Source organism: Xenopus tropicalis, chromosome 6, assembly GCF_000004195.4.
Source record: "Xenopus tropicalis strain Nigerian chromosome 6, UCB_Xtro_10.0, whole genome shotgun sequence".
In the NCBI taxonomy this organism is placed as follows: Eukaryota; Metazoa; Chordata; class Amphibia; order Anura; family Pipidae; genus Xenopus; species Xenopus tropicalis.
This window is the reverse complement of record NC_030682.2, coordinates 55,076,863-55,097,463: the sequence shown is the minus strand read 5'-3', so window position 1 is coordinate 55,097,463 and position 20,601 is coordinate 55,076,863. Positions and strand designations below refer to the sequence as shown.

At 37.5% G+C, this 20,601-nt stretch overlaps 1 protein-coding gene across 6 annotated transcripts in view; it reads right to left on the bottom strand.

Annotated features, from left to right (window-relative positions):
• zdhhc3 (zinc finger DHHC-type containing 3) overlaps window positions 1-20,601 on the bottom strand; it is a 29,054-nt gene that overhangs the window by 6,297 nt on the left and 2,156 nt on the right. For 2 of the 6 annotated variants that reach the window (XM_012964607.3, XM_012964606.3), the window contains exons 2-6: window positions 14,067-14,396; window positions 8,909-9,033; window positions 8,698-8,794; window positions 6,860-6,941; window positions 5,970-6,100 (exon numbers count right to left, since the gene is read on the bottom strand). In XM_012964607.3, coding sequence (XP_012820061.1) covers window positions 5,970-6,100; window positions 6,860-6,941; window positions 8,698-8,794; window positions 8,909-9,033; window positions 14,067-14,369 — 738 coding nt within the window. In that variant the 5' untranslated portion in view covers window positions 14,370-14,396. Of the gene's footprint in view, window positions 1-2,723; window positions 3,471-5,969; window positions 6,101-6,859; window positions 6,942-8,697; window positions 8,795-8,908; window positions 9,034-14,066; window positions 14,397-19,379; window positions 19,713-20,601 lie in introns of those variants that run through there. The other 4 variants (XM_012964610.3, XM_012964608.3, XM_012964609.3 and 1 more) reach the window with 4 other exon arrangements.

The following is a 20,601-nucleotide window of genomic DNA, read 5'->3' as shown; positions in this document are numbered from 1 at the left end:
AGCGCACTGGCACTTTGAGCAACACAGTCTGAAACTCTGGTAAATTAATAGAATTTCTACTTTCCATCAGTTTTTCATTAATTATTGCCGTGATTACGATACCACACAAAAAATGAGAGGTTACTGGATTGTAACTCACAGCTACTTGACCGCATTGGCATTTTAAAAGAACCGAGGCTGCTGTTTTCACTGGTATTGTGAATAATTGTGGCTGCTGACTGCACTAGCACTTTAGATTTTCAGGAATTGTTTGAAGGCTCCATTTCTTGCTGAGAAGTTCTGAAACTTTTTAATGAAATTTAGTAGATATTTTGGAGTTTTAAATGGTCTTATGAATTCTATTTTTATAATGTGTATGAATTGATAGACTGGCCAGTTGCCTATTGATTGTAAAATCTGTGTTATATTGAATAAACAGTATTTTAATTTCACACAATCTATTTATATTTTAGTTTGCTCCCACATCTGCCCATACCTGTCTCTTTAGCAGCTCCGTCCTGCACCTCTTTGCCCGCTCCACCCAGCTGTTGCCCATATCTGTCTCTTTAGCTGCTCTGTCCTGCACCTCTTTGCCCGCTCCACCCAGCTGTTGCCCATATCTGTCTCTTTAGCTGCTCCGTCGTCCTGCACCTCTTTGCCCGCTCCACCCAGCTGTTGCCCATACCTGTCTCTTTTGCTGCTCTGTCCTGTACCTCTTTGCCTGCTCCACCCAGCTGTTGCCCATACCTGTCTCTTTGCCTGCTCGTCCCGCACTTGTCTTTTTTTTCCCTGTTCCGTCCTGCTTCTGCCTGCCCAGAGAGGTTTCTTCACCTGCTCCTAAGCATACAGGTGTATTCACATGCTGTGGCCCACACCTGCCCATACCGGTCTTTTCTTTGATTTTCTTTTTTTATTTGGCCAAATTATATTTATGCAGGAATTTTTAGGCCAGTGTCAGAAAGAGTGACTGTATTTATGTTAGCCGTATTTGACTAATTTCTACTAGGTAGGCACTGTGGTTTCTGCCTGCCTTTTCCATAGCTGTTAGACCATTTTTCAGATTTCAAGTCAGTTGCACAACAGTGAGCCTACCAGGCATTCAGCAACTACACCTGCTGTAAAAATAGATGATCCGCCCCATTAAGACAACTGTAGAATAAGGGTGAAGACAGACAGAGCTACAACAAAAAATACCCTGCCATAGACAATACTGAGAACCGCCTAAAACACAAGTAGAGACAATTATCAGTAAATGATCAGCATTGTCTTTTCTTTAGTAGTCGTGAAAAGTAGCTGCTAATAGTATCTCCGTGTGTCTTCACCCTAAAGAAACGCATGGCAGATACACATGCACAAGCAAAGCATTTCTAGCAGATTTTATTTTATAAAACTTTTATTGTATTTTTTGTTTTTCCCAAATTTGAAGCATATGGGGTAGAGGCCTAAATGAAATGTATTTTAACATTGTAGCTAAGACAATAACTACAGAACATTTCAACTTCTATTTATCATAAAATCTTAACTTTGCAAAATATTTATTATTCCCCAAAAATACATACATCTGATGCTGAACTATAAAAAAAAAAAGGTTTGGAAATGGAGTGTTATGTTATTGTGCTGATATAGCTACAAACATATATAGTTATATTAATCATTGTGTGCATAGACATGCATATCTACATCACATCTGGAACGACTAACAAACAGAAGATGTAGGTTCCAGCTATTTTTCAATGTGCAGAATTAATTTAGATTTTGTTTACTGTAAATGTAACACTAATGCCTAAATGTTATAGAAGAGGTAACAGCATCAAAACACTACCATTATAATTAGAAAATAAACCTCTCAGCCATGTAATTTGGAATATTATGGGGTCCATTTACAAACACTATCGTACTCAGACTTGTCTAATATAAAGCTCACTTGCATAGACAAATGCACCCATTGTGCCTGAATGTGACTGGCCCACACAGTGCAACACAAGAGGAACTGATCATGGGGAATGCCTGTACACCCTGCAACTAAATAGCAAAAATGTGCAAGCTCTAGCCCTGGTCATAATGCTAATTACAGATTTACAGACACAGGGTGGCAAAGTTTGCACAATTACAATGGAATTTTGTTGGAAAAGAAACAGCATTGTATGGCAAATTGCAACAATATTTTGTATACATATTTAAGCAGTTTTTAGACTGCGAATATAATGTAGGTGCCCCCCGCTGTTCAGCCCAATAAGGGCCAAAAAAATGTATTTTACTAAAACAGAAAGCTTCTCTTGATGCCACCCTGCTCAGAGCTAAGCATTGGTTAAGATACCCTCTACCTGATCAAGAAGACATTAATCTTCATATCATTAATGAAATCTTAAAAAAATAAAATTGCTCATAAGAGCACTATAACATATTTGACATAACATGAGCATGGGCATATGTCCCCTTTAATGTGTTCCATGAATATTCTAATGCTCAGCTTAGTCACAGATTGTTTCCCACTCATGCACTTCATGGCTGGTTACAGACACATAGATACTAAAGGACACACAGATGTAATGTAGCTGGCCCATAGATTACTGTACAGCTGCTCAGTGTAATGTCAATGTCAGTAGTACTCAACTGCACTAACAATTAAGTATTGTGGTTACAATGAGCCAATTTGCATTTGCTTGTATGTACCAATGCACCCCATACACACACACACACACACTTTTCATACCCACAGATGCATTAAATTAATAACACATGACTTCAATAGAAAACATTGCCTTTTACTGCACCTGATGGAGTAAACGGATTTCAGCAAGTGAAATGCTTTGCATTCAGTTGAATACTAATTAAATACAAATATTTTTTTCCAACCTAGTATTATTTTGTCACATTTCTATACAAAGCTGCCCTGGACATGCAGCTTCCAGTCCCATAAGGAGGGGAAAAAGCAGAGGCATTAGAAAAATTCAATTCCCTCTCCAAGCAAACACTATCCAGCATTAAGAGTTCACTTGAAAATGTGCATCCACTTCAGAGAGTCCTTGGCACCGTCAGCTATGAGAAAGCCTTGTTGGCTGTTGTGTAGGAAGGTTAGCAAGAGAGAGGCACAAGAAAAGCCCAGTATTAGTCTTTTTTGTGATGACAGTTCAGGCAGAGATATGAACAGCAAAAGAATATGAAGCAACAGTGTCCAGAACACAGACAGAACTGATGGATGGTGGCGGGTGTGTTTCTTCATAGGAAGCATTTTTTCAGCCAATAAAAAAAAATTACAATTTTTTTAAATGACACATTCAGTAATATTAATCTGTAATGTCCTGTGCATGGAAATACTTGCACAGACACCTTCAGACCACATACTGGTAAGGATCTGCTTTTCCCTGGTCTGGCGTGGCAAGGGGACTAAGCCACGCTATTGAGAACGGATGGCCAAACACTGCCTTCAGATTCATCCATTTTGTTTTTTTAGCCCATCTTCTCTCTTCCTTTTTCAATTGTTCTATTCCCTGGAAACAAAAAGATCAGAGATTTTTGTCAAGAGAGTTGTCTCTTTCTTTATTTGCTTGGACAGGACAAGATCATCTCTAATGGGTTCAGATACATTTACAGTTGTCCTGTACATATGTGTATTACTTGGAGAAAAAGACCAGGGAATAAGTTCCGTTACTTAATGTCACTCTCCCTGCTACAGGTTTATGATGGGGATTAATAACACCTCTAGGCCACCAGCATCGCAGATCAGTCAAACAAGTAAACTGGAAATGTGTTTAGTTTTAGCAAAGCAATAAAGAGAAAAGAAAGTTAGGGATATTTAAAGGTTACAGAAGGCACTGAAGCTGGTTAGGTCTCTGCACCTTATGAACAAATAATGCATCGCTGTGCAGCAAGGAAAACGGTGCCAATTTTCAAATAATGCTTGCAGTGGTTTACAAATACTGTATCAAGGAATTCAGTTTTATGATCACTTTTTAAGATATTTTTAGGAAAGCATTTGCTAATATACTGATGCACTGCTGATGATCCTAGCCACTTGCTTCAGCCATACTCCTCTGAAAATACAACACTATAATTTACCTTCTACAGAACAGAGTGTATACCACATGCATGCACAGTATTCCCTAATGTAGTTTCCCTCCTTTTGTCTGTCAGTATTCTATTCACTGATCTTCCTCCCTGCTCCCATTTACATGTTCCTGGTCTTATACACTATACAACTACTTGCAACACCTATATTTTCCAGTTACTGCACATACATGGAGCAGTCACTTTAAATCCTCTTCCCACAGCTTCTCACTTTTTCCTACTTCTCACTGCGGTTGGTGGGGGATACCTCTGTACTGACTCTCTACAATCATCCTTGGGGATTTTAACTCCCATATCGATGACTCCTCACAACCTTGGACCTCTTGTTTTCTCCACCTAACCAAATCTTTTGAACTTCAGCAATGGACAAACACCCCAAATCATAACAATGGCCACTTTCTGGATCTAGTCTTAACTAGATTTCACCCGTGATCCCCATACCCCTTTTCTGATAATCATCTGGTTATATTCTCTGTCTCACAATCTCCTTCCTCCATTTGCACCTTTACAGGCTTAGGGTACTCATGCTCAAAACTCACACTGGCTGAGCTCACAAACAAGATTCTTATGCTCCTGTACCCAATCTGCAGAGTGTATGTACGGCAAATCCGGTACGCAAGCAGACTTAATCTATTAGAAAATTGTATTTTTTATTGTCATGTCTCAATTCTGCCTTGTTTCTATATTTAATACACTTTAAAATTCTTCATCAACAGAATAACTCAACCTCATACATTTCCCTTAGGACCTTGCTGATTTCTTTAAAAACAAAGCAGAGTGCATCTGCAATCAGATTCCCACCTCTACTAACCCAAACTATTTCCTTCTTACTAAGCTCCCTTCTGCCTGCTTTATTATATTATTTTTAAATGCACCAACAACATCTTTCACAGTGTTGTATAATAAATGGGTTTATACATTTAACAGAATTACATATAAATAACCAATACAAGAGGTAAAAAAGGGCCTTAATTCTTTTGATCCTGTAACTGTCTCCGAAGTCTCCCAACTTCTCATTCCCACTTACAACTTGCTCTCTTGACCCTATGCCTTTTTTTCTGCTTAAGCACTGTCGAACCGGTCACGTTTTCTTGTGCAATATTGTCAAAATCCATCCCTTTCTTTCACAAGCAACTGCTAAAATGCTAATGCATGCTCTCATATTATTATCTTCTCTCATCCAAGAGGTACAGGCCCCTCTATTGCTAAAGTCCTTATCATGGTTAGTTGCACCCCCTCACTACTACTGCCGTTTCCCCATCTTAAGCCGTTCTCCCTTCTGCTTCTTATATTTGGAATGCTATCCTTAAATTTCTCTGGAGAGAATCCTCCATCAGTCTCTTTAGAACTAAGGTCAAAGACTCCCTCTTGTAGTACTCGCACAGCACCTGAACTGGGAGTTGGCACTTATATTGCAGTGTCACACACTATAACCTGTAACCTCTTATCTAAGTCTTTAAGTTACCCGTCAGCTTAGATTGTAAGCTCTATGGGGCAGGAATCTCCTTCCTCTTGTCTCTTTGATACCTAGCTCTTAATCTTTAATTTAACTATACTTCGTATTTATGTTTTTGTTACTGTACCTGTTGTTCTATTAATGTACTGTTCTGTTGTACAGTGCTGTGTGCATTAGTAGCAATATATAAATAAAAATATACATACATATGACTTTTTGTCCTAAAAACCTGTTCCATGGAATGCCAGAATGTATCTGTGATAACAATAACTAACCCTATGACATCCTGTAGCCATGCTGATATAGTTTAATACACACTAAATTGATTTTAGAATAAGTACAAAAACCCAAGAATAACAATGTAAAATAGATGACCTAAAAATGGAAACAATCTTAGCACTAGTGTCTCTCTTTCAAACATCAACAACATTGTGATTTGGTGTGAGAAGGGCTGGGAAAAACTCACCGTTTCATCTGTGCAGATGGAATGTACTTGAGTTCCAAACATCACAGCAGTGAAGATAAGAAAAAGCAGGCCCTCAAAGCAAAGCAGGATGAGCAGAATGACTGTTGTTGGAGGTGAAAAGGAACTACATTCTATGAGGAAAACATTTTATTATCAATTATTATGAATACCAATTTAAAGTCCAATCTAAATGGACTGACAGGAACATAATACAATGATCTAAGCTTTTTTTTCCCCTATGGTTCTGTCCGTACAATGTTCCTTTTTCTGGGGGTGGGTTCTGATTCTAAATGATGCTTAATCCTGGTTCTTAGTGCTCTGGCAAATATTTGTCAAGTTAGAGAACTATTAATCATTGACTTGGCATTTCTTTGCTGCCCAGACAAGGCAAGGCCAGTCTTGCTGTATGCCTAGCGGTAAAGATGTAAAACTGCCACATTAGGTTCACACCGACAGTTATGGGGCCTATATTCATGATACTACATTTTAAAATAAATGCTTTTGAAAAATATGCATTTGCTGTAAATATAATTTTTAAAAAAAAGTCATAGCAGGGAATATCCTCTATGCTTTATTGCTCTCCCAAACAACTGCGTATCTGAAAAATCCCTATTACCCATTTCATTTACATTTTAAAGTTCTGCAGTCTCAGGTCTTTTAAACATTACCTCCAAAGAGGCTTTGGTCTCTAATGAACTAGTTGAAAATTGAGGTCCACAAACTATCTATGTATCTAGTACTCTACCCTATTCTCATGTACCTTCACACAGCAGCCTACACCAGAAAACCATAAATATCATAATAATCAATTCACACACCTATGAAATTATATGTTAGTGTTTTAATTACACTTGTAAAAAGTATTGCAAAGCTGGATCCTCAGTACTTACTTGTCCAGTCTTCTTCAAAGCAATATAGGAAATGTAAGGCCACCATTATAAGAGCATGCAATGAAATCAGAGCTATGTACATCTGCAAGAGAGCAAATGCATTATCAGCTGCAGGGCACAGATAAACAAAAAATTACCAGCACTACCAGCAGCAAATTATTAGTGAAGTGTCTCACATTACACTACACTATCTTGCCCTTATACCCTGTGCGCTTTAACTTGAGACAAGTTCATTTACAGAGGGAAACAGATTTTAGTGCTCTTTATCTGTAATGTAACTGCTACTACTAAAATATTTATGGAATATTTATGGTAGTGTTACATTTTTGAGCCCAAGTGTTCTTCTTAACAAGTCATCAAAGGAAAACTCCACCCAAACACAACTTAAGCATTTTAAAAAGTAAACATAATTCAAAGCAACTTTGCAACATACATCAATTAAAAAATATGCAGCTTTTCATGAGTTTTAATGTAATATTATGGTTTGGAACAGTTACCTAAGTCTGGCCCCTGTTCTCCTGCTGACTACTTTGAGATTCAAAAAATAAATAAATAAATAAAAAAAGATGTAACAGTAGTTGACTGTCCTTAACCTGCATCCCAGAAACACAATCTACAGGTAACAAGCCTACAAGTGTCAATCTGTAGATTTTGGCCATGGATTGGTCCTTCCCACCCTTTAATATTTCTACTGATGGCATTCTCATTAATCCTGTCAACTAAGGACATTGCTTAGGGGGTAGCCTTTTAATCCTTCTTCTATGATCATATTTACACCACAGTCAAAACCTGTCCCTTCTTCCTACGCAATATTGACAAACTTTTCTCAAGCTACAGCTAAGATTCATGACCTCATCCTATCCCACCTTGACTACCGCAGCTTGCTACTGTCTGGCCTCCAAAACTCCCATCTCTCCCCATTACAGTCTGTCTTCAATTCTACTGCTAGAATTCTCCTCTTGTCATCTAGGAGAGAACAGGACTTTTCACTGCTAAACTCCTTATCTTAACATGCAAACCAGTCATTCCTCTGCACCTTACATCTTGTATGTCTCCATGCACTCCTCACAGACTCTTCTGTTCCTTTTAGAGCAAAACTGTTTGGTCAAACCCACCCACTAGTTTACAGCCTAAAACTTTTTTATCTTTTTGCCCCAAAAACTACTTCTTGGAGCACTCATATAACACCGGACTCCATCCTGGCACTTACAAGGCAGTGACAACCATAGTAAACTGCAGCACTTAAATATGCTCCTATATGTTTCTGTAAGCTACCTACCCACTTTGATCCTAAGCTCTACAAAGCAGGGACCTCCTAATTGGTTTTCTAAAAACCTACCACTTAATCTTAAATGCAATTGTGTTTTGTAATTATTAGCATTTATTATTGTATTGCCCCATATTTGTTCTATTAATGTATTGCTCTATGTACACTAGTAGCACTATGTAAACAAAAATACACATACAATTTCTTAAGGTTAACAATGCAATGGCAAATTGTCTTTGATATTGTATATTCAATTTAACACACCGGTTCTGTGTAACTGTAATACAGATACTAAATATATTACAGTAGAAGTGGAACAAGAGTAGTGAGTGAAGTGGAAAAATTCCCCAGCTATGTTTGACCCTTCTTGTCTGCATTTGACCTTAACTTAATCAGGTCTACAGTGACATTTTTATGAACACAAGGGTAGGGCAGAACTTGGGTTTGCATTAGGAATGAGACTTAACTCATCTGTAGTCTGGCTCACCTAACCTACACTGGTGTTGCTTTTTCAACCGGAAACCACCCAAGCCACAGGTTAAGGGCAAGCCAAGGCATCAACGGTACTTACTGTGAATAAAACAAAGAATTTCTGATTGTTCTCTCCAACGCAGTTGTTAACCCAGGGGCAGTGATGATCCATCTTTCGAATGCATCTCTTACACACACTAGAAGAAGAAAATATTGTTAGAATTGATTACAATTCTCTCCTTGGAGAAGGTAGATTCACTAATGAACAAGATTGTATAGTATGTGGTAATTAGGTACACAACTTATTATACCTGCAATGATGTGCTCTGTCAGGTTTAATGCTGCAGCATTTTGGACACTTATAAACCACTTGCCCTGGCTTCAATTGCAAGCTCTCAATGAATTCTTTTGTAGCATTTCCTTTGGGGACAGCACCCTGAAAACAAAACAGAATATTTTAAACAGCCAACAAATTGAAGTCAATATTAAAACTATAATCTTGAGTTTCTGGAAACAAAGAACTAAATAATTACATTAAACGCTGAGGTTTTCAATCTATCCATTTATGGGCAACCTATGTATCCTAGAACTTCATTGTGAGGTAGGGGAAACAGTGGTGTAACTGATAAAATGTGACCAATGTATGTAAAGCTGATAAGGACCTTAGACTGTACGCACCACTGGGTAGGGCAGACTATCACGGGTGGTGAGACATATGAATAGAGTAACCACCAGAAAATACAAATTTCAGCAGTTACAGAGGAGAACAAATTTCCTTTTCTGTCATTACACTAAAGGGCTGCACAAATGTGTTTTTAAATAAAAAATCAACTTTACCCCGCTTCTGTAAAAGCTTTATCCTGTAGAAAGTTTATTAAATTCAATGCTTTATCAAAAATACTGTTATAAAACAAGATTTAAGGTGCAGCACCCACACCTCCTCCTACCCAGACCTGCTAAAACCAGAAGTTAGTTCTTGCGGCTCTACTAAGGATTTTTTAGGTTTACAGTTCCTATAAGAAAGCAATTGCTCCAAACAAAGGTACAGCTTGCCTCCCAGGCACCTACAAGCAAGTAAATTCAGGGGTCCCAGATATCATTATGAAATTCTATTTTATCTGTACGAATTGCTCAAAGATAGTGAATGGAATGTATATAGTCAATTCAGGTTTTAACCCTATAGGACACATCCACCATGAGTGTAAATAGTCCCCTCTGCGTCAATAGCATGTGGAAAGTTTGGGGAGAAGTTGTTTTTTTTTTTTACTGGCACAGGCAAGTAATTCCTTGTTTGATACTGATGAATTAGGTCTATTTTGCTTTTGATTGCAATTATTTCAAAGCCATGTCATTTTAGCTATTATGAATCCATATTTAGCTGTACTCTAGAAGTGTTTACTAAGCACAGATTTTAACATTCATTTCTGTATATTATCTTGCAATATTTACCTTTGTGTTCCTGTTTCTTAAAGAGGAAGGGAGGGAGCAAGCTCCAGTATGAAACTATTTATTACTTCATATCAGACTATCAAGAGAAATGTAAAGGCTTAAAGGAGAAGCAAAGGTAAATTTACCCTCCCCCAGAGAATATAATCACTTACCTGATACACCAGGCAGGTGATCCCGGTCGCTGAAAACTGCACCAGCCAGGGGTTCTCCTGTAGGAGCAGCTTGTTACTTTTTCCTTTCTTCTGGGACAGGACATGCGCAGGAGAGTGGAAAAACTTTAAGAAAAAGCCTGACTTTTTCACTCTACTGTGCTTGCGCCGGCAAGGGCAAGTGTAAAGAAGATGGCCGCTCCTTGGTACTCCTACAGAAATACCACTTGCCAATGCAGTTTGAGCGACCAGGAACACAGGGTCAGGGCATCAGGTGGTGATTATAATCTCTCGGGTGCCTAAAGGTAGCAACACACTTTCTCCCGATATGCCCACCTATGCCTAGCTAATTTAGCACTAGGGCCAAATGATCTAATTACTACTACGGGTATCAGCAGCTTAAATCTGCCCGTGTATAGGCACCTAAAGATTTGGCACCCCTCCCAGATTTCACCTTTCCTATTCATTTAAGTACAACACGATCATATTTAAAAGTTTGGTTTTGTATGAAATGTGCCAAATAAATAGGGGTAATACTTCTTAACTAGAAACTAATCAACCACAGATATGGGATCTGTTATCCAGAAACCTGTTATTAATAAAGCTCCTAAATATAGGTTGCAATTTTCTGAAATCTGATAACACCAGCTCAGGGTTTGCGCTGTGAATAAACAGATCCAGTACTAAAAGGGCAGCGGTGGATTAAGGCTCGTACAGAAGCAGAAGATGTATGAGATCCCTGCCAGTCCCTTCATTGGCTACTTGTCATATACAGAATTCAGTTTAAGATTCTTGTACACACCTACAAAGTACCCATTACCTGTGGTCTTCTGAGTGGCTTTAATATCCTTATCCTTTATGGTAGAAGGTATATCATTTTAAAAGGGTGTCAAAGGAAAAGGCTTATAGTCAACTTAACTCACAAAGCACCTTGTTGAGATGCATTATAGGGGAAATAATTTCAATATCAAACAGTCCATTTTTTTTTAATGGATTTTTGTTTATGGGATTACAACCAGGAAATTACAGACCAGCCTTACATCAGTAGTGAGGATAATATCTGAAGGGCAATTAAGAGATTCTTATTGAGAAAATATAATTAACACAAAGTCAATATGATCTTATGAAAGAAGACTTGTCCTAAACAAAACACTTTTATGGTGAGTAAAGCATTAAGAGAGATCAGGGCAAGGCTGTTCATGTAATATTTTTGAAACATTTAGTAATTTTCCTCAAAAAACAGAAAGAATAGTAAAGATAATTAGGGCACTAATGGATAGTTTTGTTTTTTTGGACAATAAAATAACTATGTAAATCTGCCCATACATGTGACAATATAATTGTATGATTACAATCCACCAATATAGTTTATATGTAGGTACTTTATCAACAGATAGAATCTGTAAAAACATTATATATATATATATATATATATATATATATATATATATATATATATATTTTTTTTTTTTTTTTTTTTTAGACTTTTGATGTTACTGGTCCTTATTCGAACTCTTGATGTTACTGGCTGTTTTAAGCACACAACTCTTGCCTAAGAAGACTTGATGAAGTGCAAACCCTAGAAATTTCTACAGTGTTGGGTTGCTTAAGCACCTTTCATCGACGTTTTCCTTACGACAATGTGTAGATTTCTCAATAAGTAAGAATGCATGCAGAACAATGAATGTGTATTTACTCTTTAAAGTTTACATATTTGAAGAGCAAAGGAAGCCAACACGCAGAGTCCAGAAAAATGCCTTTCACTGTTTAGTAAAGCAATGAGAACCTGACCCATAATATAAAAAACAAAGTCACTGAACAGAACTAAAAAAATTTTTTTCTTTTTCAACAGGAAAACGCCTATAAGCAAATTAACCCTCTACAGGAAGAGCAGTATCATTGTGCCTTGCTAATTATAAATATTTTGTTATAGCATGGGTATTTGACAAAAGGTAGCCATCCCCTTTACCTCAAGAGAACAGAAGAAGGAAGGTTGTACCCATGGAACCTCAAAAATAAATAAAGCACCAAATATAGCTCTTTGATAGAAAGAATGGCCACCGAAAACTGTTATAGGCAATATCTATATGGCTGTTTATATCCTCTGCACTTTTGTTTCTAATTCCTGAAACAATGTAGTAGAAAACCTTGTGTTATTACATAATTAATAGAAGCCTACTTTAACATAGTTCCCAGTTCTTTGGTGCATGTAAGCAGTCAGTAGACAATTGTGTGTGTTCTTTTGATACTGGATATTGTCTTTTTTTTGTTTAAAGAATGTTTATCAGAGTTCACATATTTTTGACAGTTATAAATAATGCATAGGTTAAATGAAATCTAATGAATATGTACTGAAAAATCTCACAGACAATCAATGCTGGTTAAAAAAAGGCAAGAAGCGGGGCCAGTAATACTGTGGTAATAAAGTAGTCCAAAAACAGGTATTGGGGGCCAGTTCAAGAATATTCATTACCTACATTTCCACTGAACACAATAACTAGAAATTGCTTTGTATGTGCGGAATACAGTAGAGCTAATAACATACCACAGAATACAAAATACTACAAAATAAAAGACTTTTACATCTTTTATTTTAAATAAATGTAGAAGAGGTTCTTAATTCAGTACTTAGACAACCTGAGATTGTATTACTATCAGATTATTAACAGGAGGGGGTGTTAATTATTATTTGTTAATTATGATTTATAACCATATAATTTTCTAATGTCTGCTCAACCAGAGATGATATGCGTAATGTAACTTTCCCACAGTAACCTGTTAAACTTATTGCAAGATCTAATATTAAGCACCATAGCTCAGCTCCAAACAAAAACATTTTAAAGACCTTTCATCATAGCCTAAAACGATCAACAACAAAGCAAAACAAGAACCCTGGTTTTGTCACTGTACTCTGAATTAGTGATGCCCGAGTGTTGTTCTCGTGCCAATCAAATCAGTATCTATGGCAGCATAAGGACACAGATCACAAGCTCTATTGGATAGAGACTCTTCCAACATCTGGAAAGCTCTGAATTACAGGAAGGCCATCTATTTTTTCAAATTATTTCCTCTTTCTATTTAGTAATAAAACTGTGTAGTTAGTGTTTGTGTACTAACAAACCCACATAAATCATATCGGCCATAAAACAATTCTATTGAGTTTATTAAATGTTTTATTAATTGTTTTCAGTAGACTTAAAGGAACTGCAACACCAAAAAAATAAAGTGTAGCAAAATAATTAAAATATAATGTACTGTTGCCCTGCACTGGTAAAAATTGATTGTTTGCTTCAGAAACACTACTATAGGAGTAGCTATTTAATTGATATATGGCTAAATGGCACAGGTTACATAGCAGATAACAAATATGCTTTGTAGAATGCAATGGTGTTTTACGGAGCTTATCTGTTATCTGCTATGTAACCTGTGCCTTTTTTTCCTTTTTTCCCAGCTTGAATGGCTGCCCCATAGCTACAAAGCAGGGCATGTATATAAAATATAGTAGTCTTTCTGACACAAGCATACAGTGCAGGGCAGCAGTACATTATATTTTAATTACTTAACTCTACTTATATTTTAATTACACTTTTATTTTTAAGGTGTTGTACTCAAAACTACTGTATAATAAAACCCTTATCCATAAAACCCCAGGTCCCAAACATTGCAAATAATGGAGCCCATACCTCCATAAGAATACACACATATTTTCAATCAAGCTAACTAAGTGAAGGAGATATAACAGCACCCCTGTACTAGCTTGGCCCTCCAATGGTATAAGGAACCAACCAGTTAAAATGAATAGATATCCAACAGTGTAGGGGCTTGAATTAAAAAAATCACAAACAAAAATATTAATTCTAGAGATACTTACAGGATCCGTAATCATGGCTCGAAAGTGTGAAGCCAGAGCCATGAAGGCCAGTATGTTAAAAACGATCCCATTTACTATGCTGTAAATCACATCCTTGGAAGGTAGCAGCATGATAAAGATGACCACAAACTCAGCATAGAAAACCAGCAGCCAGGTCACTACTGCACATGCAATGCCACAGCCGTCCTTGATGAACCACACCTTATCCATGGAGTCTCGTACAGGTGGAGGGACACACTTCTCTGGCTGGAGGTATACAGCTGCCCTCTCAATATCACGGTAGCGGTGGCTTTGGGTCAGCATTATAAGCTTTATAGTCCATATTTTACCCTGAAACAAACACGTTGTACATTAATTTTACAAATTCACACCACAGCATGTTGTTAAGCTTGTTACATTGTATTCTCTAACAAGCAAGGTCCTCTTTACCTGTCAGTATTTTAAAGGAGAACTATACCCCCCCCGCTATAAAAGCCCCCTTAACTGGCCTGTCTCGAACCCCCTTACCTCTCCCTAATCACATACTCTGTGACTTAAAAAACTGCTCCTATTGCAAACCCCAACCTAAAAGAGCAGAGCAGCGCAGCAGCGTACCTGGGCGCCATCTTCCATTCAATTGTGGAAGCTTCGGACCCTGCTTGAGCATGCTCAGTTGGGGCTATCAGGAAATAAGCTTCAACTACACATGCCTACACAGACAGTTTTTTAAGTTACAGAGTATGCGATAAGGGAGAGGTGAGGGGGGTTGAGGCAGGCCAGTTAAGGGGGCTTTTATAGCAGGAGGTGTTTAATAAACTTTCTGATGTATACACTCCATTCTGTTCACAGTGTTGTGGCATATATTTGTACTTTGTAAATACAAGATGATGATAAAGCTAAATGAATTAAAGAATAGAATAAAGTATAAAGAATAAAATATAGAGGCAAAAATGCACAACAAACCAGTTTCAGGTAAAAAAAACAATTAACTAAGAAAGGTATATTACATAATCCTGATATTTATTTATCCTTTATAAAACTGGGACAAGTTAGGCTGTTGTTACTCACTATTGCAATGTCAGCGCTGGCTCACCCATAACACTGTGCTTTACAGAGCCTGTTCATCATGCACATTTGTTCCTTCCATGGTGGAGCTTGCAATCTAAGGTCCCTACCATGCACACATACACTGTGGTGACTTTTTGTAGTGCAGGAGGAAACCAAGTACCATGACAAAACACACGCAAGTACAAGAACACACAAACTCTTTGCAGAAAGTGTTATGCTTGGGATCAAACTCAGATCCCTTTTAAAAACATAAAATTGAGGTTTGAGTGTACATACATAAAAAAAGATGTCAGTGACGTTAGCTTTATATTATTGTTTATTCGCTCAGAATAGAGTTTGCAGCTTAATGTCCTTGGCTCCTTAGAGCATATCAAATGCTTGTCCAATTCACTCATTTTGCTGAAAAAATTCAGCACTAAAATGTAGTTTTTGGACATTTCTATTAAAAAGCACTGAAAATTTGAGGAAAACTGTAAAAAAGCAAAAATGGTGTATTAAATCCCCATACTTTATTATTTTGTAGAACCCCCATTTGTAGAAATTCTAGCTTTCAGCCTTTTGCAGTAAGTATGTACTCAGGGGCATGAGGTGAGTTGAAAAACTTGCCTCAGGCAGAAGCACCCTGCTAGTTACCATGGGCAGCAAAAAGCCATGCCAGGATTTCTGTTTTCTTAAATCAGAAATTTGTCTCTTCCAGTGTAGAGAGCGCAATTGCCCCCCACCCACGGGGGGACGACATAATGAAAGCCGCCTCAGTCATTATTAGGGCCAAAAGCCATTGATTCTTAGTTAAACTAAGATCAGAACTTTGAATAAGCCATTGGCGAACAGTAGTGCTACACGTTACATTTTCTCAGTAGGAGAAAATACTACTGTGTTCCAAACCAGAATGGCATTTTCTCTGCTGGTGCTTCTACATGCCCCAAAAAAATATCCCTGACATAAACCATATTTCGGTCTTGAATTTGGGCTCAATGTCCAGCTGAAAGATGAACTTTCTCCCAAGCTTAATAAAAATTGGAATAGGTAGTTTTGTAGAGTAGTTCTATTTTGGCACCTTCCATTCTTCCTTTTGTTTAATAAGATACCTAGGGCCTGCTGATAAACATAATGCTAACACCTTTCAAATTCAATACAAATAACCTGGAGAGTACACATGTTCTTCAGTGCAACAGTGTAATTTATTGAGATATCACTGCACTGATATCTCAATAAATTACACTGTTGCACTGAAGAACATGTGTACTCTCCAGGTTATTTGTATTGAATTGAAAGGTGTACAACCAGCACGGGGCCTGTTACCTGTTGACGAGTACTTTCTTTGAATACTGGAACCTACGGCAGGACTCCAAATACTTTTGTCACATCCGTGGTAATTACAAAAACTAACTCATCTGACTAATCTGAACAAGTCGAAAAACTCTTCCTATCTTTATATGGATAAGTGCTTAATTATAAGGCTGATGCCACACATTGACCAATCCTCAGCCTGCGGAAAAACACAGGTCAAGAATTAGCCCCGTGTGGTATCAGCCTAAAACTTTGTAAGAAAATCTACCAATTCCACTTAGCAATTGCTAATTACAGTTAGCAATGACATCTGGATCATTTCTACCATATTGTGTGTGTGTATATAATGGTTTCTATTCACCAAAAAGACAGGAAAATAGATAAATACAGATTCAGTACAGTACTGCCTGCTAATGGGCTAATTATTATAATTAATGTGCAAGAATGTGTGTAGTCAATTCTCATACAATAAATAAGAAGATTTGCTATTTATCCAAAAATACTTCATTCGATCTCAGGATTTCTAAAGCCAACAGGGTTTCCTACATATATGAACCTTTTATGGCAGGCAACGTCAGGGTAATAAACTCTATTAAATACTGAAAGATATGGCAGAAGCGGACTTCCAGTTGGACTTTGTATATATTAACCCTGATGACACAGGGGTTGGAAACCACTGCATGCTGTCTTATGACTTTTTATTTGCAAGAGTAACTACAATTCATTTCATTGACTTGTCGTGATAAATTCTTTCATAGAAAATAGCAAGCTAGTTTTGGCTGTGTTACATATTTAGTCCAGGCACTTTTCCAAACATATACATATTTTATATCTATGATGTTAATGAAAAACTATAGATAATGTTTATTTCTATAAATTGTTACTCACTTGAGGATTTTAAAGGATCACAGGGGAACAGTAAAATGCATGCAAAATCATTTTATTTTTTAATAATACTGGTTCTTAAAGGATTTATGATGGCACAACAGGGATAAAAGCATAAAAATATATAGGTGGCAACCCTGTAATGATGTATTAAATAAAGATTGAATAAAGATTGGCTCACGAGTAAGAAAGGTTGGGGGGATCCCTGCTATAGATTCTGGCAAATGCCACAGGGGCTGCTGTAAAATGCCTTAGACAAGCAGATTCCTCATCTAAGCTTTCAGAAAAGCCAGATGCAGCTTGGATTTTCTGGTTTTTCAAAGGCATCCTCGTACGTACCAATATCAATACATTAAATAATATTAAGAATTTTTGTGCAAGAAAACTACAAAGTGTTAACTACAAAGTGTCTGCATGTGCATGTATGTGACATAGGCTTGGGAGGCGCATCCAATGCTCCTATGTCAGGACACGTGCATAATAAGCAATCCGCACCATACAACATGGCCATCCGCAGGGAGCTCCCTCCTGGTGCAGGAGACTCACTACTGGTGGGGGAAAATTTGGGGGGGTAGCAGATGCCCTTTAATTTGACCAACTTAGTTACCTAAAAATTTATTTTTTTAAGGTTAAACCTACTAAATAGTTGTCTTTTATTAGACACAACAGGGAGTTGCAAGTGACTGTGTAACTGCATACTAAAATGCAGGTATTGTAGTTGAAAGTAAAACTGGGCACACACAAAAAGATCCGTTAATTTGGCAATGTCACAAAATGAGCCTTACCACGTGGTGGACCAAACTGAGCTGATCTGATTCCTTGGCACCTGGGTTAAGGATAAGATCATAATAGCCTCATCAGACCCATTATAAAAAGAACTCAATCAAATGGCCGTCACTTAGGTTGACACCATAAATTAGCCCACTAACTGCCAACTCAGTCTCAAGGGGACAGCTAATAGTTGCTCACGTATGGATGGTTTAAGTGTAGGACTGGGCATAACAAAGATGATTCTCAAAGTAGTTTTCAAAATTAACATATTTCCAAATACAATTTTTTTTTTACAAGATATTAAGAAATAAGAAAATGAATTGCTCAACACCCCAGGTTTAGACTTACACCACGATACAGATTCTCAGTCAGCAGATAAACACAGGTCGAGAATCCACCCCTACTCCTGAAACAGCACTGTCTGCATCCAAAGCCACTGTGTCAGTCCAGAGCAGATTTCAGCTCCAAAATGCATAATTGCATTTTTCGGGGCCAAAATCTGCCTGTATGCCTCCACCCAGGCCAGCTCCAGGTGCAGACACAGGGAAAAGCTGAGGGTTGGGCTTATGCAAAGTGACACAGCAGTAAGTAAGGATCAGTCAGGTCAATAAATGCTATGCAAATAAATGGGGACTGTTGGGCATACACAGTACTACTTAGTTTCATGTTTCCCCTCACTGATCAACATATTCCACTGCCATAAAGCTCAATAAAAATGTATACCTGATGGAGACTAACCATTCTGCAAAGACAAATATATGGTATCCCCTCATTAGTATATTACAAAATGAGAAGTTTTGTGCGCACAAAATTTTCAGTCAAGGGAAGTTTAGCATGATGCAAAAGTATTGTGAAAGAATTCTTTTTATGAATGTTTACTCACTAAACTCATTTGTTTCAGGAAAATGAATATTAATCACTCCCTACATCTCTAGATTAATGATTAAATATATACAAGTTACATTTTATAATGAAATTTCATCTAGATTTTAAAATGGACACAGGCCAGGAAAACATTCTATTTTGGCACTCCTTATTCCATGTTAGAAGAAACTATGGTAGAATACAGCTCATTTTTGTTCTCTAGTCCTACAACCAGCACATTAAAATAAAAGGACATTATGCCGGTTAAAAAAAGGGGGAAGTCACAATGAGCCCCTTGTGGCTGCACTTCTGGTCTCCCATCTTCCTATACAGACAGTTCTGTAATCCAAGCTTTAGAAGCAAGTGACTAGCAAATGCTGTCCAAAAACATGACACATCAATAACTATTGATTTAGAACTGGAGATTACAAACCCTCAATAAGATTCCTTACAAACCTTAGAAATGTAAATGTAAGATTCCTTCCTTTGAAGCTAAGAATCCATACTAAAACAGCATACCTGGAACAGGATCCGGAACTCGGGGAAGTTCAGAACGGAGCAGAAGTATTGTAGAAACTCCACCCAAACAGAGCTACAGATAATTGCTGGCAAATCCAGGAAACACAATCCTGAATCACTTGCTCAGTTTCACCTGCACAAACACAAGTCACTCCTCTTTACCCGCCCTGAAGTCAGCACGCTTACTAATGAATTGCCTTTCTATTTAACTGACAAAAGGACAGAGAAGCCTTTAGTAACTTGCCAAGGCCAGCACTGCCATGCTTCCTAAGACTCTATCCAAGGATGGAAAAAAAAAAAGTATAATGATTTGTATTACTGAATTAATACCAATGAATGCACATTTGTCAAGATAATATACTTATCAGTAAGCAGGAAAGACTAGAATAAATGCGTGCAGCACAGCAATTATTTAGCTTTAGTGAAATTCAGCAGCAATGCATTCTAAATGATCTGTCATACAAACAACAGCACGTAAAAGGATCCTTAGGTGTCTTGTATTACCTAGATTGTATCTTGTCTCTAGCATTAGGATACTGTTTTTAAAGCAAACATACTGTGTGCTATCACTTGGACTTATTTCGGTGCTGTAACGTTTCCTAAGGGTACAAACCCACAGAGTGGTTGATTTGCCCGTGACAGATCTCTGCTATTGCGGGCGACAAACCACTTGTTTCTGTAATCCAAAGTCACACAAGTTAGGGTTAGAGTGATTATCTTGCTGTTTGTAAGGGAAAAAAGACATTAAGAGAGTAAAGCTGGCTGGATGTAAAAGCATTGGGCATGCAAAGACAATTTTACAACAGTTGTAAAAAAGGGTTTCAATTTCTGGTGTCAGTATCTCTTTCAGTATCTTTGAAATGCAGAATAATCATACTAATAAGTTTTTATGGAAAGTATATAAGAAAAGTGAATATTAATTTGACTTATGAAGAGGGTATATATTCCCTTTAATTTGTACAGGAAATAAACTAACTTTAAAGGGATAACGACATGTTCAAGGCTTTATTAAGAACATGTCACTATGCCTGCATAAATTCTAGCATTGTTATAATTTCCTGCCTCCCCCCAGCTCACCCAATACTAACCCGTGTTAGTATTTATGTAGCACTAGGGTGCAAAAGCATGCCCCTAGCCCCCATTCAGAAAGCACTTCTGT